At 43.1% G+C, this 14214-nt stretch overlaps 5 protein-coding genes across 10 annotated transcripts; 1 reads left to right on the forward strand and 4 right to left on the reverse strand.

The window, feature by feature from the left end:
* Positions 1 to 2: 2 nt before the first annotated feature.
* Positions 3 to 1831, reverse strand: LOC131877578 (prolyl 4-hydroxylase subunit alpha-2-like). The gene has a single exon (XM_059223284.1). It carries the CDS (start codon positions 1725 to 1727, stop codon positions 60 to 62), a length of 1668 nt encoding a protein of 555 aa, XP_059079267.1. The 5' UTR covers positions 1728 to 1831; the 3' UTR covers positions 3 to 59.
* LOC131877575 (prolyl 4-hydroxylase subunit alpha-2-like) lies at positions 1703 to 8825 on the reverse strand. The gene is made up of 2 exons (XM_059223281.1): positions 8707 to 8825; positions 1703 to 3596 (listed from the first exon to the last, which is right to left on the reverse strand). Exon 2 carries the CDS (start codon positions 3572 to 3574, stop codon positions 1820 to 1822), a length of 1755 nt encoding a protein of 584 aa, XP_059079264.1. The 5' UTR covers positions 3575 to 3596; positions 8707 to 8825; the 3' UTR covers positions 1703 to 1819.
* Positions 3592 to 5341, reverse strand: LOC131877577 (prolyl 4-hydroxylase subunit alpha-1-like). The gene has a single exon (XM_059223283.1). It carries the CDS (start codon positions 5329 to 5331, stop codon positions 3661 to 3663), a length of 1671 nt encoding a protein of 556 aa, XP_059079266.1. The 5' UTR covers positions 5332 to 5341; the 3' UTR covers positions 3592 to 3660.
* On the reverse strand, positions 5548 to 7692 carry LOC131877574 (prolyl 4-hydroxylase subunit alpha-2-like). Its single transcript, XM_059223280.1, has one exon. It carries the CDS (start codon positions 7402 to 7404, stop codon positions 5620 to 5622), a length of 1785 nt encoding a protein of 594 aa, XP_059079263.1. The 5' UTR covers positions 7405 to 7692; the 3' UTR covers positions 5548 to 5619.
* LOC131877572 (uncharacterized) lies at positions 8712 to 14168 on the forward strand. 6 transcript variants are annotated; one of them, XR_009372899.1, is made up of 7 exons: positions 8712 to 9067; positions 10419 to 10528; positions 10992 to 11330; positions 11441 to 11477; positions 11548 to 13186; positions 13374 to 13468; positions 13537 to 14168. XR_009372899.1 is itself a non-coding variant. In XM_059223277.1 (7 exons), the coding sequence occupies exons 2-7, from the start codon at positions 10422 to 10424 to the stop codon at positions 13391 to 13393; spliced, it is 1296 nt and encodes a 431-aa protein (XP_059079260.1). In that variant the 5' UTR covers positions 8717 to 9067; positions 10419 to 10421; the 3' UTR covers positions 13394 to 14168. The 6 variants fall into 6 exon arrangements, 4 of the variants coding, with proteins under 4 accessions (XP_059079258.1, XP_059079259.1, XP_059079260.1 ...); XR_009372900.1 differs by having other exon boundaries at positions 8717 to 9067; positions 11548 to 11818; XM_059223277.1 differs by having other exon boundaries at positions 8717 to 9067; positions 11548 to 11818; positions 12665 to 13186; positions 13374 to 14168.
* The last annotated feature ends 46 nt before the right edge of the window (positions 14169 to 14214 follow it).

Raw genomic sequence — 14214 nt, forward strand, 5'->3', positions numbered from 1 at the left:
AAAAGGTTAAACCATCACATTCAATGCAATTTCATTTCTCTGTCAAAGTGGAGGGAGTTTTAATAAAAATCTTTATAAGGTGGGTAAGTGACATTTTTCTCTTGAGTGCATTTGAAATTATGAAACTGGTCATTGGCCATGATCCATTTGTTGAGAATCCACTTTGATCCTGCCAATACCGGGCATCCTCCATGGGAAGAACGCGGTTCGCGCTTCATATCTGACCTTAAATTGAACCAGAAGGCAGCTGAGCCCCTTACGGGTACGACAGCTTGTTCGTAGCCTTCGTGATTGAAGGCGGTGTAACCTCCCCCAGGAACGTTACCAAGCCAAGCCATAAATGTTGCAAACATGTCACCAGTGGAGTGGATCTCTTTCATTTCCTCGTGAACTTCAGCGCCTTCCCAGATTCCAAATGGATCTACGTGTGTCTCGCAAAGACCACCAAGGCCATAATTGGTCACTTGATACTTTGTGGAGCTCCATCGTTGGGTGATGATCATGTTGGTGGCCATTTGGATCTTCTTAGATAACTTGTGAAGGGTCTGGTTGAAGATTACGTGGGCATATTGATCTCCCAAATAAGGTTGAACCTCGAAGATTCCGTCTTTGTTCTTTTTTAAATTGGCCTCTTCGTTGTAGATAACATCGTCAATCCAGCATTGGACTGTTTTGTGGACAATTTTGCGCTTCTGTTCTTCTGGAAGGCCAACTCTATTGACCTCCAAATTGGTCTTTGAGACTTTACGTGCCTGGGAAAGATTGGGAGTGGAGTACTGGATGAGCCAGTTCATCTCTTCCTCATTGAGAATTTCATGGAAGATCATCCTGAATGGATCATTTAAGAGGATTTCGATTTTGAATGGGTTCAATCGCAAGTATGGATTATTCTGGTGGAGCCAATGACATTTTTGATATTTGGTTTGATTTTTGACAGCTTGACCGACGATTTGACCGCGGCATATTCGCCGAAAGATATCTTCATTGATATCCAGTTGCTCGTTGGCCTCAAACTTATGTTCCCTCTTGGAGGGATCCAATTTCTTCACGAATTTGGGCTGGGTTGGCTTCCTTTTTAGATCGTCAGTTACCAAATATGGCAACACTTTGTAGCCCTCTCCAACCAACCGTTTCTTGGACCGCAAAATATTATTATGTGTCCTCACGAGTCTTGATTTGAAATCTTCCATGACTTGCTTCTGGTCTTTTTGAAGGCTTTTGACATTGAGGTTCGCGTAGGCGCTTTTCGTCAAGTCAATGGCATGACTGAACCAGCCAATCTGGGTTGCCTCATCCGCCAAAGTCATCAAATCATGAGGTTCAAATGTGGCATGTGTCTTCAAGGAGACTCGACCTCTATGAGGGTCTGAATAGACGAATTCCTTCTTCGTCAGGCAATCCTTTGAAACGTTGTAAGTGTCCAAAATCATCAATAGACCTTTGGCAGAAGTGATGAAATCATTTTCGATGGGCTGACTCCGTGTAAGTTCTCGCAGCGTCTTCTTATAGGTACGTAGAGTCTGAAAAGCGTTTTTACTCACGATTTGTCCCTCTAGCTTGAGCTGGATCTCTTTGAGCCTTTCCAGAATGTCTTTGATCAAGTTCAGGCCGGCCACTTCGCTCCGAAAGAGTTCTTGGGTCAATTGGAAATTCTCAAACACACCATAATCGTATTGGCCAGCCTCCAAAAGGCCACAGACTGCAATAAGTACGATAGTTGTCTTCATATTAGCTATTCATCTGGAAAGATAGAATTTGATTTTGCTTACAACTGTCAGGCACTTTTCCACAAAGGTACAGAGACTACTCGTATGTTTTATTATCTATAAAAGGCATCACGCTTGAAACCTTGCGGAACCGCAGTTTGATCCAAGCGACATGGATAACGCTTATACTGATCAAAATAGTAGACCCATTTGTTTAGTATCCATTTGGAACCTTTGAGAACCGGACAACCTCCGTGATTGGTATGGATATTGCGGGAGCCTTTGAGATTCAGATCATACCAAAATGCGGCGGAACCTTTCGTTGGCCACACCAAGACCTCCTTGTAAGGATAACAGAATGCGGTCGCCCCTCCAATCGGTTCCTTCTCGATCCAGCCCATGATAGTGGCAAACATGTCCCCTGTTTTTCTGAGGTGGTACCGTGAGGGTGGCAACTCGGCTCCATCCAAGTAACCATGGGGGTCAATGTGAACCTCACAGAGACCCCCCAGACCATAGTTGGTGACTTGGTATCCCGTACTGGAGTATTTGGCAGTTAAATTCAATCGGGTAGCTTGTTCCAGCTTTTTAGAGAGCTTCCACAAGACTGGAGACGCCACAGTGTAGTTCCACTTGTTGTCCACTTCGGTCACGTCCTCTTTCATGTCTTCGTAAACCAGATCATTCATCCAATGCTGAACGGACTTTGAAACAATTCGACGCTTCTTGCCGCCCTTGAAGTCATGGGCCACAGTGCCTTTATTCATTCCGACGACTCTCGTTCTAGACAAATGAGGTCGAGATGTGTCCACCATATACTCCATTTCGGTGTCTGTAAATATCTGGTGGAACACCACGAGATAAGGATCGTCCGAGACATGTTCCAACTTAAGAGGACCCAACCTCAAAAATGGATCTTGATGGTGAAGCCAGTGGCAGTGAAATTGTTTGACCGGACGGGTGTATCCCTTGAACGAGAACCCATTGCAAACGGACCGCATGTAAAACTCCTTGCCACTCTGGCAATTCAGGTTGACATAGGTGATGATGTTATCCCGAATGACCTTGGGTTGTTTGACCTTCTCGTTCATGTTTTTGTCAATGGTGAAGGGAAACACTTTATATGTACTGTCTGCCATAATTAACTTTTTGGTGATGTACTGATTATTCAGTCGGACTAAGGACTGTTTCATCAAATTGAATTTTTTCATGGTTTCATTGGATGGCTTTTCATGCTCTGGCAGGTCCGCAATTAAATTGAACGCACCCTTGAGGAACAAAATAGAAGTGTCGTACCAGGCCTTTTGAAAAGCCAGATCGGCCATCTTCTTTAAGTCAATATAGGTCATTCGATGTGGAGATTGCATGGACACCCGCTGGCCGGATGGAAACTTCGGAAGACTGATAATGCCCTGAGCCGCAAGGGTGGTGTTGAATTGATAAGTGTCTTCTAAAGTGACAAGACCGTACAGGGCCCCATAGTAGTCGGACGTCGTCGGAAAATTGGTGGTTGATTTGTTGAGGTCCCTTTTGAGCTCTTGCATTTCGTGGATAAGTTGCATCCGAGGGAGAGCAAGGCCATGGGTTTTGATCAGAATGTAAGTGTTGATTGGATTTTCGGTAAACGTTTCATCATTGTAATCATGACCATTGCTCCGGTTCAAGAAGGTCTCAAGCTTGTCCCGGATTTGAATCACCTTTTCCCTGTAGGTTTTGAGTTTTGATATGAGTTCCTTTTCCTGAATGTAGACCTCTTTGGTTTGACCGAAATTTTCGAACATGTGGAAATTGTATCCGCTTTCAATGTCAAAGGACAATGCCAAACCAAGGCACAGACCCCAAGGAATCAGTTGGATCCACAATTTCATGATTTATTTTTATTTCATGGATCTAGAAGAAGAGAAATCAGATTGTTTTGATTTGCCTTTGTGGAAAATCGACCAAAATTCATATTTCAATAGATCCCTTCAAAAGGTAGAACAACATCATTTGGGTCTAGAGAGCATGGGACTTTGTCGAATTGATCGTAATAATGGATCCATTTATTCAGGATCCACTTGGATCCCTTGAGAATGGGACAGCCTCCGTGGAGGAGTCGCTTATCACGGTGGCCTTTTCGGTCCAAGCCAAACCAAAAGGCCACTGAGCCCTTTCGAGGCCAAATCAGGACCTCATTGCCCGGATCTGCAAAGCCTGTGGCTCCACCGGCTTCCACATCTTCCAACCAGCCCATGACCGTGGCCATCATATCGCCCCATTTCAGGTACCGCTTAAACTTTGGATGTGGGGGAAGTTCGACACCTTCTATGTACCCATGGGGATCATAATGGGTCTCACAAAGGCCACCCAGGCCATAGTTGGTGGTTTGATATTCGGTGGTGGCGTACTTGGCGGTTGTGTTCAATCCCGTGGCCAGCTCCATGCGTTGCGTCAAGCGGAACAAATTGGGGAAGTGAATGGTGTAATTAAAGTCGCGCTCAAACTCGTGGAGATTGTCATGATAGGCTTGATATTCGAGATCGCCAATCCAGCATTGGACGGATTTCTGAACAATTCGTGTGACCTTCTTGCCTTCGTTGAGCCCTGCTTGCAAAGCTTCATTGTATGGATTGTAAAATCGGCCACGAGATAATCGCGGACGAGAGTATTCAATGAGAAACTCCAACTCGGATTTGGCCAAGAAGTCATGGAAAACCATGATAAGAGGATCTTTGGAAGCCACCTCCATCTTGAACGGCCCCAATTTCAGGTATGGATTGTGGTGATGGAGGAAATGACATTTTTGTGGCTCGACGGGAGTCTTCCGTAACATTTGGCCATTGCAAACCCGCCGAAAATGAGCGTCCCGCTCAAATCTTCCAAAACCGTTCAAATGGATTAGATGCTCTTCCTGAACAAAATCCGGCTGGATCTTCTTTCTCTTCAATTTATCGTTGACTATGTAGGGTAATATCTTAAAGTTGGCGTGAATGATCTGACCAGATTTGTAGAGGTTTTGATTGTTGAGGGTCATAAGATCCCTCCTCATCTTGTGGATTGCTTCCACTTCGGCCTTTGAAAGACCTGACTGATCCGGCAAAAGTTTCAAGACCATCCTCATAAACTCGATAGCTCGATCGTATAATCTAAGAGCAAACGCTTGTTTCCCTAGTATTAGAAAATCCTCAAATCCTAATGGATGGCCATTGGAGAACTTGAGCCGACCTTTTGGATAACTTTTGACGAGAATTACCCCCTTGGCCAATTGGTTGAGATCAAAGGAATATGTGTCATGTAAGAACACAAGGCCCTTAACTGCACCGTGAAAATCTTCATCATCGCCAAAAGTGAGATTGGACAATGGGACCTCGGGAGAGCCTGTCCAAACCCGGTTAGAGGATAAATGATCGTATTTGTCTTGTAATGACGACCTCACACTGAACAGGTGATCGATCAACTTCAAGTCAGAGCGATACACTTCTCTGGCCGACTCAAAGTTTTCGAACAGATTGAACGTGAACACATTCTCATTGTACACTTCCAACTTCTTCGTTTTCTTCGATGGTTGTTCCAATTTATGAAAAGACTCATTTTCACAATATGTCACTGACAACACACTCATCAAAATGAAATAGACTTTACTCATCCTTTCGAAATCGTCGGCAACAACATACTTCCTGTCAAGAGTTGCGCAAAGTTACAAAGCAGAAGTTCAAGCTACCTGTTATATGTTGTTGCCCTGTACTACATTTACGTACGTACTAGAATGTGAAACCTGTGCATGATTTGTTTGTACTGTAGTAGAAAGTGTTGCTATGTATCGTCATGCATGCATGGGTGATTTTTATGAGGTTCCTTTACATACGAAACTATTTATTTGACCTAAAATAAGCATAATATCTATCACGGTATCACAGAAACAATATTTTTTTCGTTAGTAAAACCCTTTAAAGCCTTCGTATGGGTCTCGTGGGTTCAAGCCACATGGATAATTTTGGAATTGATCATAGGAGAATATCCACTTATTCAGGATCCATTTGGAGCCCTTCAAGATGGGACAACCCGCGTGGAGTGTGCGGCTATCACGAAACCCTATGGGCGTCAGATCGAGCCAGAAGGCAGCTGACCCTTTGGTTGGCCAGACTGCGATTTCATGCCCAGGATCCAAGAAGGCCGTGGCCCCGCCTGCTTCGACATCGTTGAGCCAAGCCATGAATGTGGCAAACATGTCTCCGGTTAATTTGAGACCCTCTCGTTCCGGAGGGATTTCTAAGCCTTCTTGATATCCATGAGGATCGATATGAGCCTCACAGAGCCCGCCTAAGCCGTAGTTTGTGGTTTGATAGTCGGTAGAAGAGTATTTGCCCGTCACGTTCATCCTGGTGGCCATCTCGATCTTCTTGGAGAGTTTGTACATGATGGGAAGAAGGACTCGATATTCCGTGTCATGATCAATCCCATTCTCAATGAATTGAGCCACCAAGCTACTATCATCCCGGGTGTTGCTCTTGTATGCGATGTCTTTCAACCAGCATTGGACACTTTTGGCCACGATCCGAACTTTCCCCGCGTCTGCCGAATGAACTGGATCTAAACCTCGATTACTTTCATCTCGGTTTATAGACAATCTGGGTTTGGAATATTCAATAAGAAATTGAATCTCCTCTTCCGACAAGATCCCGTGAAATATCACGATGTAGGGCGACGTGGACACTATCTCCAATGGAAATGGAGCCAATCTCAGGAATGGGTTGTTGTGATGGAGGAGAGTACACTTTGGTGGATTTTTGAGAGTCTCCCGCTTCAATCTTATAAGAACCTCAGCTGTGTCCATGCTTTCCCCGCGACAAGTGGATTGAAAGAAATAGTCGAGACCTTTATTGCTTCCAAGATCGGCGGTGAAGTGTTTGGGAGCCATTTTTCCTTGGTTCTTCTTGGGCGTCAAGTCGGGATTGAGAAGCTTCTTGGTAGTGTGAAAGTGCTTGCCCACAAAACACTTCCGTTTCATCAGATATTGGTTGTTCAAATCGATCAGTTTCTTCTTCTGACCCTCAAAGAAGCCCAGAATATTCTTTGCATCTGGGTATGCTTCCATATGCCTTGGAATTAGGACATCATAGGCCTTAAACATGTCCACAGCCGAGGCGAATCGATTCTCAGCCAAAGCGATTTCTCCCATAACACCAAAATCAATGGCATCTAAAACCTCTCTGCTCTCAAACTCGATTTTGGTATGGGGAAGTTCCACTCCTTTGACCTTCCCTTGGGAAGCCTCTATGGGGTCAACACCATAGGTTTCGAACAGATAAAGAAGACCTCTCAAAGCCGATTTAGCGTCTTCAAACTTTGGAAAGGAGGTCATTTTCTCGTTCAAAACCTCTTTGAGGTCTTTTCTTGACTGCTTGATTTCCTTTGAAGACAAAGCGAGCCCGAGCCTCATCCATTGCTTGATCTTGTTAAACACATTGATTGGATGAGTATGATCCAAAGTCTCACTATGTTTAGCATTTTGAAGATAGTCTTTGGTCACTGAATCACGAACTTTGACCAAATTCGTCCGGTAGGTTTTGAGAGCTTCGTAGAGATACGATTCATTGTGGTAAATATTTTGGATCTGGTTGAGGTTCTCGAAAATGTTGAAGTCATAATCTATGAGACCAAATACATTAGTGGCACCATTTAATATGATTAAGCACAACCATTTGTTCATGATGTTCATGCAGGTTTCACTGTCATCACAACGTGTCAAGAATGAGAAGGACGGAGTTAAAATTGATGACTAACATTTTTTACCTGTGCCAAAAGTGATTGCTTGGGAATGAATATTTGTTAATTTGACTTTTGTTGTGTGTTAACGAACGATATGGCACGATAAAATAAAAACATTTCGAATTTGATGACAGTTCAAACCGTACGAAGCACGTAACGAAGAATCCGACTTGGGTCGTCAAACAAGAATATGGTGAATTCAAGTATCACGAAACCTCTCGGATTTTACCCATACAGTATATTGAATGTTTGAACTGGGCCTTAGGGCTGCTTATGTGAATCCAATGACCATCCAAATTGACGACTTTTAACCATGACTATAGGGAACATTGATGCTTTCAAGAGTTTTGGTAAATCGTCCAAAGGTAATTGTTTTTAAAATTGAACAATCATGAATACAATTTTTGTTCTGTACATCCGGATAACCTAATAAGGGGTTACAGCGACCGATTACGAAACCTCTGAAGGCGATAGTGCAAAATGTTTGTAATGCATTTGACCAAGAGCCTATCTCAGAAATACACTTTATTCGCGAAAGTTCAAAGGGTTAAGATATGTAAAAACTATCAGACTCCTACTTAAAGAAAAACTATCTATCAGACACTCTTCAACTCATTGAGAAACCATGGAAGTTACATATTTTTTTTAACTTGCAAATTCTTGTACTGATATTGCAAACAAAAAGCTCGTAAATTCTCTCTCTCCCACCCTTGTTAAAAATCTTAGTAATATATATATTTCAAGATATCATTTGTGTTTCAAGCTGTCCTTGTTCCTTTTTAATGTCTTAAACATTCTTACTTGTAAATACGTGGACACAAAGAAAAAAGTTACAATGTTTTGTGTTTTGCTGAACAAACATCCCAAACGCTCAATTGCATATTATACAATAAGATAAACCTTCGCGCTCACGTCACATATTCCGGAACCATCCCTCAAACTCACGAAGAGTCGTCGAAGACTACTTGTTCATGGACTGACTCACTTTCGACCCCCAGGGGTCTTTCCGACAAGTTAATAACAAATCCTCCTCGTCTGACATATCCTGAGCTTGCTACATGAATGAGAAGAGATACGTACGAGCACAGGGGTCATCATCATCTCTCCTACCTGAAATAGCTTTGGACAGTCGCCACAAGGGAGACCCTAGTCCAAGTGTCACCTTGCATTTCCTCAAGGCTGACATTTTGGTCCAACCAGTTCCAAATTAGCCTCATTCAGCCAAACCTCACACTCATCGGGAGATCCTCACCTAGCGCAAGAATGTCAGGCCGGTTCCCTGTCTCATGAAGGCTTTGATGTTCCCAATAAAAAGCATGGAACTGAACCTGAAGAGCTCAGTTTCCAACCCGATTTCACCTCGCGAACACCCGTCTTCAGAATAGAAGCTCCGTTCCATCCGCTCTATCCGTTCCATTAGGCTCCGTTCTCATCGTCAGAGAACGCCATAGAGGTTGGTTCCAAGATCGGTTGAAGAAGGCCAAAGACCACGGGAATAACGAAAGAGGAAGCAAACGAGCGGAGAGAAAAGTTTCCACGCATTGATCGCACATCCATTTCTCCTTTGTTGGGGTTAAACCGAGCGTTAATAGGAGGAGGTATCGTAAATCCAGGTAAGAGGGCCAAACGGAAAAAAACCGGGCTCAGCTTAAAGTTATTGCATGGGACGGGTGTCATCTGCATATGTATATCCTTATTTTTGAATTAGTGACGATTTTTTTGAGTTTGGTTGTTGTATCCAATTATGCAACGTAGACGCTTCTGGTCTTTTAGATATTGTTGCGACCCTTCCATATTCATCTGGTTCGGTGTAAGTGGTCAAAAAAGGAACAATATAAAATCTGGCCAATCCAAATATGCCGTGACATGGATAACAGATATCAATTTCAATGGGATAGTGACACGCAAAATGTTCGTCTATAAATCAAAAAGTGGGACGCGTGAGAGCTTTTTCCTCTGCTTAATGCTGATTAGGGTACCTATTTTAAAGCATGAAAGTACTTGTTTGAAAATAGAATTCACCCTTTTGTGTCTGCAAGGGCCAGATTCAATTTCAAAAATACTTTTCAATGAAGAGCGCATTATGGGCAAAAATGGCATTCGAAATTTAAAACGAAACAAGAATTTACATTGAAGTAGCAAGATGGTGGTTAAAACTGATAGAGAGGAATAAGCGAAGAGCAAAACATTCACTTAAAAAATCTCGGTGAATTCCGGAAGAACTTTGTAGCGTCATTTATCTCACTTTTCATTTGTACGTACATATACCTTCCGAATGATAGTTAATCCAACAAAGAACTGAATCTCGATTGCACCTATTCCTCATTCTAAAAGTACTAATCACACGATAGCGATAATGTTTTTATCGCTTTTGATTGAAGCTCCCCCGCCTAGTACAGAAAGCACAATATTTACCCTAAGCGACAATCACCGCAATTCTGCTCAGCCCTACCCTATTTTTGTGGAAGTCAGACATTGCCTTTTAATTTCGTGTCTTTTTAAACTGTCAAAGGCCGCAAAAGGTCTTCGTTCGTAATGTCTTCATGAACACGTCACATTCTGTAATGGCGGACGTTGGACGCCGGAATGCATTGTTCTCACACTGTTGCTCTCGTTGTTGCTCAAACTCTAATTGATAATAATGGTCCTGGAGAGGCAAGTGGTTTGGGCTCTTGGGCCTTCGGGAATCATGCCGAAACATTAATAAGCCATAAGCAAGAAGAATGGATGGCTTTGCTTGCATTCTTGCTGGATTGTGTACAGACACACTTAGTACAGCGAGCTGCGCTGCCTAGGATTGCGCATGGGTCTGGGCTCTCGAGGGAGTTCTAATCGAGCCATAGATCCAAGAATGAATAACTATCTCTCCTTCCCTTTATTTCTTGTAATGCCCCTGGAACAAGTCTATCCATTTCAAGTGTTCCAACTCGGGTCTGAAATTTGAGGCAGTTTTTGTGGTTGCAGATAATGAGAAAATGGTGCGGAATATCCACTTCCACATTGACCTTCCAAGTTCTTCTGCTCATTGTCTCATTGTCGCAAGGCAGTCAGACAATGGGGCCTTTGGATTGCAGGTACGTGCGATATTCTTCGTAGGAGAATCTTTCAAAGATGGACATTGGTTTTTGAAAATTTGATTAATTTGATGTATGTGGTGCCCACAATCTTTCAAAGAGAGTTAGGATTGTTTATGTTGATTTTTTAAAATCCCTAGTTTGATCACGTGTATATAATTCACCATGGAAATCGTTACTAACCTTTGCAATCAAGCTTTTTTCAGCCGCTTGCATTCCTCTATCTACCCTGATTCCCTTCCCAATGTCGCTCGAGAACAAAGAAAAAATACCAACTGGAAACAGTTGAGGAGTGAGTACTTCCGTGTGTTTTAACGACAGTTTTTTGGCCATTTCAATTTTTGTCAACACGTCGGGCCGTTAAAAACGCAACTAAAAACTGGTTTTTGATTGTAATTCGTCATCAAAGTCAAAAGCACTCACTCAGCACCAATTTTCTTCCTGTCTACTTTGGTCTTTACAGAGTCTTTCCATTTCATCCGGTCTGTAGAGGATTCAATGCCGGCAAGAGATCTGCGACTCCCCCTGAGCCCACCTCCCTCAAAACATACGCCCCTCCCAAAGACGCCTCCCACGCCTCCTCCTCCTCCTCCTCCAGCCACATCGAGCAAGTGGCAGGAAGCTCACCTAGACCCCTGGGATTAGACCCCGAGTGTTTGTCACCCAAAGTTTATGACGTTCTTTACAGAAAATACGCCTTCGCTCCTAAATGTCGAGGGACAACATCGAAACGATCTGTTCCTAATGTGATTCCCACTTTGGAGTCACCATGGATGGAACAAAACCTACCAGACACTTTAGGGTTAGTTTGCAACTTGTTAAACATACACTAGCTCACTTTTGTCTGCTGTCATCATCTATTTTAAGTGTGACCGAATTATGTTTAGTAAAGCCAAAGTTGCATTTTTTCAGAGAGGATACCTACCAACAAGTCTTGGAGAGCGATCACGTAATTAGCTCAAGTCTGAATCATTTTCATGGACTCTATAGAAAGGCCATGTCTTCTTTGGCTATTTCAGGTTCCGCCCAAGGCTGCAATCCAAAAGAGATCTTATGGGGGTGGACTTGAAGCCCTTCCCAACACCTTTTACCACCCATCGGCTGCGAAACAGATTTTGCCAGAAGAGGCTTATCTTTATGCATCCTACTTGGCCAGTCTGCCCAAATACCGGTCCAAAAGAACTTATCATGGCTTGACTTCTTCTCAATTGTTTTCTCCTTACCGAAGAAAGCGCTCTCTTCCTGAGCAAGTTGACCAAGATTTCCCCGATTCCTTCTCTTCAATTTTTGGTAAACGGCATGATCCACACTTCCTTGATCCATCCCGCGCATCAAACCTGCAACCAAGCCTGAAACGAGAAGAAATCCCAAGCTTTTCATCTTTTATTGGAAAACGCTATGACCCCTTCACACGTTTGACTAAACCGACTTCATACCAGGGTCTAAAAGATCATTGGCCCATTTTCGACTACTCAGACTGGAAAAGATCCGAATTCCCCAAGACGTTCTCCTCCTTTTCTGTTAAACGCTCCGACTCCCAAAAAGCACTTGAGAGACAAACAAATCAGCTTTCCAACTTCCCAACCTCATTCTCTTCTTTCATAACAAAAAGAGCGAGCTCCCCACTTGATTCATTTTCCTCCTTTACTGGGAAACGTTCTAATTTGCCTTTATCTTTTTCTGCCATTTCCGGAAAAAGATCACATTTGCATTTGGGACCTTTATCCCCTCTAGGTGGTAAGAGATCTGATTCCCCCCTTGAATCATTCACATCCTTTACAGGCAAGCGATCAGACTCCCCATTGGATTCCTTCTCATCTTTTACGGGCAAAAGAACAGACTCCCCAGACTCTTTTTTTTCTTTCATTACCAAACGTTCTGACTCTCCTCTGGAATCATTCTCAGCCTTCACAGGAAAGAGGTCTGATTTCCCAGAATCATTTTCTTCTTTCATTGGTAAACGCAGCTCTGACTCACCCTTAGACTCTTTTTCCTCTTTTACGGGTAAGAGGTCCGACTTTCCTGAATCCTTTTCTTCTTCTACTGGAAAACGCTCAGATTCCCCATTAGATTCCTTTTCCTCTTTCACTGGTAAACGCTCGGACTCTCCACTTGAATCTTTTTCATCCTTTACAGGGAAAAGATCCGACTTCCCAGAATCATTTTCGTCTTTTACTGGGAAACGTTCGGACTCCCCACTTGACTCCTTTTCCTCCTTCACTGGGAAGCGCTCAGACTCCCCACTTGACACGTTTGCCTCATTCACAAGGAAACGTTCTGACTCGCCCCTAGAATCTTTCTCGTCCTTCACAGGGAAGAGGTCTAATTTTCCTGAATCCTTCTCCACATTTACTGGCAAACGCTCTGACTCTCCCCTGGACTCATTTTCCTCTTTCACAGGGAAGCGATCTGACTTCCCTGAATCCTTCTCCACATTTACTGGCAAACGCTCTGCCTCTCCCCTAGACTCTTTTTCTTCATTCACAGGGAAGCGGTCCGACTTCCCTGAATCCTTTTCTTCCTTTACTGGCAAACGCTCTGCCGCTCCCCTTGACTCATTTTCTTCATTCACAGGGAAGCGGTCCGACTTCCCTGAATCCTTTTCTTCTTTCACTGGCAAGCGCTCAGACTTCCCCAAGACACTTTCGTCACTTACTGGTAAGCGATTGTTGGACCTTCCCCAGACACACACTCCCTTTGATGTCAAGACACACAGCTCAATGGAGAAACTTTATATGAATCAATTCACCCACCATACTAAAACTCAGTCCAAACACTCACCTAATTCCAACCCTTACAAGGACCTGAACCACCCTGGCGATGAGGCTGTTCCTCTAACTTTCAGTGCCCTCTACCCAAACTTGAATATGTGGACAACTCATGCATCCCAAACTACCAAACCTCATCGCTCTGGAAATGCCAAACGTCGGATCAACAATGGTAATGTGCCTGCATCTCCTCTACCCCATCTTGTGGAATTGTTTCCTTCATTCTCTTCTTTCTACAAGGCCAAACGATTAAGTGGAACTATTGGATCCAATAAGATCATCGAGCATGAGCCCTCAAGAGAGATGCTTCCAGCCTTCTCGTCCTTCTATATTCCTCAAAAAAAGTTTTACATTGATCCTCCTAAGATAAGAGTTTTGCCTCATAATTACTTCATGCCCTTTATCTAATCAATCAATAACATGAAATATTATCCTTGACAATCCTTGTGATCTTGAAGCTCTCCTATTACATTTGTGTACTCTCCAAGTAGTTGGTCATATTGACAAGATGTTCGTTCCCATTTCACTTAAATTGTTACTTTCGTCACTAGTACTGGATTATTAAACCTCTTTCTAACTGGTTGGGCTTTTCGACACTTCAGACTTGTATATTTGGGGAGACTTTGACAACTTGGTGAATCTTGTTGAAAAAATGTCTGATATGAAATGTGTCGACCCCTTTTCTCCCCGAAACAATCTATTACATGTGTTTTCTTTGTTGTAAGGTATGTGCTACACTATGAAGTCATTGAATCATGTCTAAGCTCTGAAAGAGAAACTGCCTCTCTACTATTATTTTTAGCATATTATTGATGATTTGAGCTCACAGCTCGGAATCACTGTCAAATACACTGATGCTGCAAATCACCAAACATTCCTTTGTAATATTCTCTCCGCCGGGAAGTTTGAAACATTAAC

The sequence above is a fragment of the Tigriopus californicus genome, chromosome 3, assembly GCF_007210705.1.
Source record: "Tigriopus californicus strain San Diego chromosome 3, Tcal_SD_v2.1, whole genome shotgun sequence".
Lineage (NCBI taxonomy): Eukaryota > Metazoa > Arthropoda > Copepoda > Harpacticoida > Harpacticidae > Tigriopus > Tigriopus californicus.

Bases quoted from the DNA above. Each gene is read 5' to 3' on its own strand.
- LOC131877574 (XM_059223280.1), bottom strand. From the start codon at position 7,404: ATGAACATCATGAACAAATGGTTGTGCTTAATCATATTAAATGGTGCC.
- LOC131877572 (XM_059223275.1), top strand. From the start codon at position 10,422: ATGAGAAAATGGTGCGGAATATCCACTTCCACATTGACCTTCCAAGTT. The intron at 10,529-10,991 runs GTACGTGCGATA...TGGTCTTTACAG, and splicing joins ATGGGGCCTTTGGATTGCAG to AGTCTTTCCATTTCATCCGG. The intron at 13,187-13,373 runs GTAAGCGATTGT...TCTAACTTTCAG, and splicing joins GACACTTTCGTCACTTACTG to TGCCCTCTACCCAAACTTGA.
- LOC131877578 (XM_059223284.1), bottom strand. From the start codon at position 1,727: ATGAAGACAACTATCGTACTTATTGCAGTCTGTGGCCTTTTGGAGGCT.
- LOC131877577 (XM_059223283.1), bottom strand. From the start codon at position 5,331: ATGAGTAAAGTCTATTTCATTTTGATGAGTGTGTTGTCAGTGACATAT.
- LOC131877575 (XM_059223281.1), bottom strand. From the start codon at position 3,574: ATGAAATTGTGGATCCAACTGATTCCTTGGGGTCTGTGCCTTGGTTTG.